The 7211-nt window shown below is 39.2% G+C and overlaps 1 protein-coding gene across 1 annotated transcript; it reads left to right on the top strand.

Moving 5' to 3' along the window:
- The first annotated feature begins 3771 nt into the window (after positions 1 to 3771).
- On the top strand, positions 3772 to 7004 carry lg6h19orf53 (linkage group 6 C19orf53 homolog). The gene is made up of 3 exons (XM_063475457.1): positions 3772 to 3901; positions 6285 to 6340; positions 6445 to 7004. Exons 1-3 carry the CDS (start codon positions 3814 to 3816, stop codon positions 6589 to 6591), a joined length of 291 nt encoding a protein of 96 aa, XP_063331527.1. The 5' UTR covers positions 3772 to 3813; the 3' UTR covers positions 6592 to 7004.
- Positions 7005 to 7211: the final 207 nt, after the last annotated feature.

Raw genomic sequence — 7211 nt, 5'->3', positions numbered from 1 at the left:
ATGAATAAAGTATTCTTAATCTGCTTCGTGAGCCACCATTTACTTTATTGCCGCTCGTGCAGTCCAACCACATAACACACACCCACTTCCCTAAACAAAACACTCCCCGTTGCCACTACGGCAAACCACAAGGGACAGTAAGCACGGAGTGCAAACATTATAAACAATACAACAATATTAAAGTCCTGTTTGTGGCACATTAGTATATGTGAGGGGGCAAACTCCTCAAGATGGGAGGTGATCATGGTGGCCATTTAGAAGTCGGCCATCTTGGATACAACTTTTGTTTTTTCAATAGGAAGAGGGCCATGTGACACATCAAACTTATTGGTAATGTCACAAGAAAAACAATGGTGTGGTTGGTTTCAACGTAACTTTATTCTTTCATGAGTTATTTACAAGTTTCTCTTTGTTCACAGCCATTGACATGTCGAAGAGGTTAACACGTGAGGAGCGGATCGAAATTGCGTTGATATCTGGTGAACGCAGTAACCGGGTCATTGCAGCAGATTTCAATGAAAGACACCCTACAAGACCACCCATCTCCCATGCTACAGTTAGCAAACTGCTTGCTAAGTTTCGTGAAACTGGTTCAGTGTTGGATTTGCCAAAATGTGGACGCAAGAAAACTGACACTAATGAAGAAACATCAGTGGCTGTCCTAGCTTCATTCAGCAAGAGCCCACAGCGTAGCACTCGCCGCATGTCACTGGAGAGTGGCATTAGTCGAACATCCCTTCGGCGGATATTAGCTACTCACAAATATTAGCGCACCTCACACAATGACTGCCTGCTACACAACTTCACTACTCTACAGGACCACAGGGAGGTTCTGAGAAAACATCATTTAAAAAAAAAAAAAAAAGCTTAACGTCAATAATTACGACAGTGTCTGTTGTCTATATCTTTAAAAAAAATGCTGTAATGTAAGCTCATTTCTTCACTTTCTTCCTCATCAATCATCACCTCTCTCACTCATCAAACCTCAACTCACAAAGATGCTGGTAGGTCACACGCAAGTGTTAAAAAAATTACTTTCGTTTTGTAAAGTTAAACACTTCATGCTTTTTTGGGGGGGGATTTTAGACAATTTTCCTGACATATGTAGCAATTTTATGGCCCGTTAGATGCGCCGCCTGTCATTTCTGTTTAAGAGGTACAAGATTTTTGTTTGTCTGTAGGTCATGATTATAACTGTTCTGCTGTGGTTTGTTGGTTTATTTCATGATTTCATTGTGATTCCTAGTGACTAGGCCATTAGAGCACCACACTGGGGAGGCCTCCTCAACCATACGCACTACCTCTCCGTCTGCCTGCACGGACTCGAACACTGAAATGCATGAACACAAGCACTTAATGCGCCAGCCTGCAGCAGAGCAGATTGACAAGGTTGATAAAAAGAAATATGGATTAAAATTTTCACTCATGTTTGTATCTTGAACGCTAAGTGACAAATAATTTGTGGCGGTGCTTTTAGTTTGCCAAAGTAGCCTAGATTCAGGCTCGTCTGTTATTTTAGGTTGCAGTTGAATTACAATACCTTGCAGATGTCTCAAGTTCTCCCTCATTTTTTTATATTTCAATTCTAATAAGCCACATTTTCCTGTTATTTATTTTTTTTTAAATTTTATTTCAAGTGGTCTTGAGTAATCGTTCTGTAGGCTTTCTAAAGGTCTTTCAAAGTTCTTCTTTGGACATTGGCTGCTACATAAAATAGTAAAATGGTATATTTGCCCCAGCAATGTGATTCCCGAATAGCTATTAGCCAAAAATTTTACATATCTCAGCATGGAGTGCTCTGAGTTCTTAAAAAATTTGAGGAAAGTGGACAAAAGAAAAGGTCGGTCTGTAGAAGTGTCTACAGCAGAAAGTTTTTTTTGTCTTATATACTTACATATTTGTTACCATGTTTCCATAAATTGGTGCAGTTATTTCCAATTTCTTAGCAAGATATAAAGAAATGAGGGGTGACTTTTGCACAGTACTGTATTTCTGTATTATGGATTAATGCTTTTGAAGCAGCAGCAATATAGTGCCGTATTTTATAAAGATATAACGCAGTCCTCTCCTTCCAAAAACGCCAAAACATGGATAATAATGAGGTGCCAAAATCGCCGCCTGTCTCGTACTTTCCAAGTTGATTCGATTAATCATAGCAGATGTGTATGCATTATAAAGCGATTGGTGCAGTCTGCATTTACCATGGAAGGAGTGTTGTTCAGATGGCCTCTTTAAGTGCAAGTATGTTGTTGTTGTTGTTCTTGATAATCACCTGGTCTGGGTTTGATTTTGTAACATGTGGAAAGTGTTCTGAACTGGGTTTTATTTTTAATTTTTTTTTTTTATATATTTACGTATATGAATATAATGCTGTAAAGTGCAGTCATAAATTAAGAGATTTCTCTTTCACATCAATAAAGGAAAGAAGTAAACCACAGCAAAAATGCACAAAGAGAATTTACCTTTTTGTCATTTATTGAGCAAAATTGTGAATACATGTGACACATGACATAAAAAGTAACCAAGTCTTTGGCCTCAGAGGCGCCGATGAGCGGGCTACTGTCACCTCACAACAAGGTTCCTGTTTTGAACCTGTGTGGGTTTGATTTCTCTCTCCAGAGCATTTCATTCCCAAATACTTGGTCTTTGTCATATGCTCACTGGGAAACTGAGGCCTTTTTGTTAGCAGGCGTCCTATGCAGGTCAAATGTGTACACCCTCTGCCTGCCACCACCAGTGACACCAGTGGCTGCAGGATTTTTCTGCAGATTGTTTTGTGAAATTTGGCAGACTGGGGACATGGGATAAAATTGCTGGGATGGCAGTCCTAGAGGGACAGGAGTTAACAATTCCACCTCACAGCAAGACGTCTATGTTCAAACTCTGGTTTTCCTTCAAGTGTTTAAGTTAACTGGTGATTCTAAACCATCTGTAGATGGTCCTCTTTTCTTTGTGTTAGCTGTGAGGGCCCGGCAACCTGTCCAGTATGTGCTACCTTTTTTTCCTCACAGTGTCACCTGGGATAAGCTCCATCTCCACCACAACCTTGAAATGGAATAAGTGGATGAGTGTATGGCCAGCCAGCCACACACTGTTCAACCAGCATTTGTCACAAGTCAGTCACTGTGGTTGTGTTGGTTCCTTCTGCCAAAACAAAGAAATCATCAACCAAACACAAATATCCTTAGTTTTTGTGCTAGGTTTATTTTTTAAATCTCTTGCCAGGCTCAGTGGGCATCCACAACCGTTTATGCCTTCAAGGACTCTTTTGAACTTGGAATAGCGATAACAGATGTCAGAGATGTAAAATAAGACTGGTTCCACCTGTCCCTAAAGTACTGGACCTTTAAAAAGGATAACAATGCTAATGACATGAAACCACTAAGGAGTGATTTAAAAAGAAGAAATAGTTGGTCATGGAATCGCTTAAATAAGGTGAGCACAGCTGAATTAAAACATTGTTAGAGGTTGCAATGAAAATATCACATTATTACATAGAAATCCACCTCAATCAAGGTTTAAGTTGCCCTACAGCTTTGGCACTGCCAGCCGGACAGCACAGACTCTGCAGTCATTTGCAAGAAGACACTCGAACATCAACTAAATTATAAAACTTAAAGTTTAAATGGGACAAAGTAGGTTTAGACTTAAATTTATGGAAGTGATCGTGTGATTCTAATGCAGCACTGAACTTCATTTCCAAAGCTGTACTAAACAGCTGAAAGCTGATTAACCAGCAGGTGGCGCTAATGACAAGTAGAAGGCTATAAACCACCTTTTTGTGCGAAGAAGAAGAAACGGAAGGAAGCAAAAATGGCTCAGGGTTCGCAGAAGTTTAAAGCTCAGCGTCCAGGATCCAAAAAACAACAACAGAGCAAACAGAAAGGCCCGAAGAAAGGAGGTATGGCTCGGATTCCTTACTCTTATGAAGCCCGACGATTAAAAATAATAACAATAACGTGTGAAGTATTTTTAGTCGGTCAGCAGCTCCACCATGTGACCCGTCTGTAAACAGTTGAGCACGCTTCAGCTTATTTACCTCAAACATGTGGACAGTCTGTCCAGCACAAATATTTAAACAGCACTGAAACCAGTAACCCAATAAAGCCTTTCAAAGGCATACAAAAATAAATAAGTACAAATAAAAAATAAGGGGGTTGCGAGTAAAACAGAAACATCAAATTAGCTTCATGCCTTTGTAAACAAGCTAGTGACAGATATATACGGTATTGATGCCACAAGGGGAATGATTGTGTTACAGCAGCAGAATAAAGAATAGAAATGGTACAGTCTAAAATAAATAAACAGCATAGTTAAAATGCCACAGGTGCATAGTACACAGTGCAAGTAATGATATATAGAACAGTGGCTAAAACGTTATAGAAGAGTGAAAAAAGAGAGTAGTGCACATCACATTAATCATTAATATATGTGGATTGTGTATATACACACACATACATACAGTGTTGGGAAGGTTACTTTTAAAATGTATTCCACTACAGATTACAGAATACATGCCCCAAAATGTATTTTGTAATGTATTCCGTTACTTTACTCAATGAGAGTAACGTATTCTGAATACTTTGGATTACTTAATATATTATCATGCTGTTTACAGCTACATGAAAGTGATTTATTACTATTACTGAAGGTCCGCTGCTCCGAACCATAGTAAAGGGACCTCTGGCTAATATGTCGGTTCTGTGTCGGGCTCGTAGCCTAAAAATAGCTTTACTTTGTTGCCTGGGTCAAGTTTGCTTGCGAGAGACAGAGAGAGGCGTTTAAAGGCTGCTCCAACGGAACTTATTGTTTCGGAGGAAAACACGAACAAGGTGTACAGTCGAGTCTTAATAGCTTACTTACAACTGGGCTCGTCGGGCACTCTTCTTGGCTGCAGTGGTTATTATTATATTTACATGCTTCCAGCTCCCGTTTCTGCTCGGTGACAGCTCGGACTTTTCCCTTTTCTCCCTCCTCGCGCTCACAGACACATAACGGGCATGGCAGTCCATTCTTCCTGCAGCAAGGACTACACTGCCCATGAGGCTACATTCTTTAGGGCTATGCCTGTAGCATTCTGCCTATTAGCTTAGCACAACAACAACAACAAAAAGCCGCTCACTCACCCAGGAAACAGTCACACAGAGAACGCACGTCACCCTGTAACCATGGCAACCGTAACGCTGCCGCCTGGAACAACAGAGCGTAGCTGTCAAACAAAACCCAAACAGTCCTGACCCGCGACAATATGAAACAGGAAAGTACCGCCGTGTAATCCATTTATTTCAACAAAGTAACTGTATTCTAAATACCACCTTTTTAAACGGTAACTGTAACGGAATACAGTTACTCATATTGTGTATGTTAAATACGTAACGGCGGTACATGTATTCCGTTACTCCCCGGGCGGGGCTGAGATAGATTTTGGTCGCCGGACCGGAGATATCGCTAGCTCCGGGACGTCGGGCTAGCGATTTTGCGAGCCGTGTGTGTGTGTATGTATGTATGTGTGTGTGTATATGTATGTATGTGTGTGTGTATGTGTGTATGTATATATATATATATATATATATATATATATATATATATATATATATATATATATATATATATATATATATATATATATATAGCTGCAAGAAGGCATAACTCGGAAACATGTGCGTCTTAAGGAGTATTTAGTTGTCACAGAAACTGAGAACTAATGAACTTGTGCAGAAAGGCGGGAGGAGTTTGGAAGTGATCCAATCAGAATTAATCTTGTTAAAAAAAGTCTCCCAAGTTTACTGTTTTTTTATGAAAATGTGACACACTTCGAAGCGAGAGAAATGTAAACTTACAGACTTAAATTTGATATTAAGGAAAACTGTAAACCATGCTTGGAGCAGCTTGAAGTGAACTTTCTGAGGAAGCTTAAACTGTTTTCTGACGTGTCTTTATTAAAGTCTTAACTAATACATCATGAAAATTTTAAAATATGACCTCAATTAGAGTCACAAATGAAGATAAAACACAGTATGCTGTATGTTTGCCGACCTTTTGAATGACACGTGAGTGAACAAATGTCACAAATGATTTCAAAAGATGGTGATAACAAACACTCAGCTCAAAATTCACTAAATTCATTAACCGCTGTGATGTCATGGTGGCTACATCCATCTTTCATATACAGACTATAGTTTTTGCAGGGTATACCAAAAAGCGCTTGAGCTCCATCTGATGGACAAACCTTCAGAGTATCTGAAAAAGGAAAGTTGATGTTTGTGACGCTTTCTGTTATAAAGGGAGGATCATAGCACCGAAGAAGGCTCAAGTGGTTCAGCAGCAGAAGCTGAAGAAGGTGAGGAGGACAAGTGACAGGAAATCAGAGGAATTTAACAGTGAGTACAGGTCTGAGCTTGACCCGCTTTAACTTGTCTCCAACTCCTCTGCTGCTCCTTGAAGGGTCTAGAGGTTGCCATCAGGAACAAGATTGAGCAGGAGGTGACCCAGAAGGCCAGCTCCTCCCTCCACAAGCCGCTGAGTGTGATTAAAACTCCCGAGGCTAAAGGAAACCCTGGATCAGCCCGTCCTGGAACCAGCTCCAAATAAAACCAGCTCGCTCGAGACCTGAGTCTTCTGGTTTTATATTACAAATTGATTAAAATTAAGTTTTAATGGGTTGAAATTAATATCAAATGTTACGTGTCCTATTTTGTTTTTTTGTTGTTGTTTTTTTTTGACTGCAAGCTGACTTCCATATTTTTAAGAAGTTAATCCAAAACATTTAGCGATTACACTCACTGGACCATGGAGGTTACATCAGGCTATCACAGGATTTTGTCTTTTCCTGCAAAGATAAAATCAACAAAGGAGACAGATTTTTGGTATTCTGTCAGATTATTCTGTAGTTATCACTGTACAGAAAAATTGTATTGTAAAATGTATAAATGGGCTTGATTTGTTTGATCTTTCGTGTTGATAAAGTGTTTTGTCAGCTTGTTTTATAAAACTAAAGATCATCAGTTCACTGTCTCTCTCTAATCTGTTGTGAGAATGTTTACACACTGTCAATAACTATGAAACTATCACTATATATATATATATAAATTTTAATAATACGAACATTTTTTGGGTGTCACTTTTTTTCTTTACTTTGATGGTACTTGATCCATGCTTTGTAAGCAGTATGAGAATTTTACAAGGATAAAATAATCTGTCCTGCTCATGTT

The sequence above is a fragment of the Pelmatolapia mariae genome, linkage group LG6 (genome assembly GCF_036321145.2).
Source record: "Pelmatolapia mariae isolate MD_Pm_ZW linkage group LG6, Pm_UMD_F_2, whole genome shotgun sequence".
NCBI classification, from domain to species: Eukaryota; Metazoa; Chordata; class Actinopteri; order Cichliformes; family Cichlidae; genus Pelmatolapia; species Pelmatolapia mariae.
Note: the sequence above shows the minus strand (reverse complement) of the source record. Positions and strands in the feature narration are given on the sequence as shown.

What these genes read in the sequence shown, in the direction of transcription:
- lg6h19orf53 (XM_063475457.1), top strand. Translation starts at nt 3,814, where the DNA reads ATGGCTCAGGGTTCGCAGAAGTTTAAAGCTCAGCGTCCAGGATCCAAA. An exon ending in GAAAGGCCCGAAGAAAGGAG is followed by an intron (nt 3,902 to 6,284) that starts GTATGGCTCGGA and finishes TCTGTTATAAAG; the next exon opens with GGAGGATCATAGCACCGAAG. An exon ending in AGCAGCAGAAGCTGAAGAAG is followed by an intron (nt 6,341 to 6,444) that starts GTGAGGAGGACA and finishes TGCTCCTTGAAG; the next exon opens with GGTCTAGAGGTTGCCATCAG.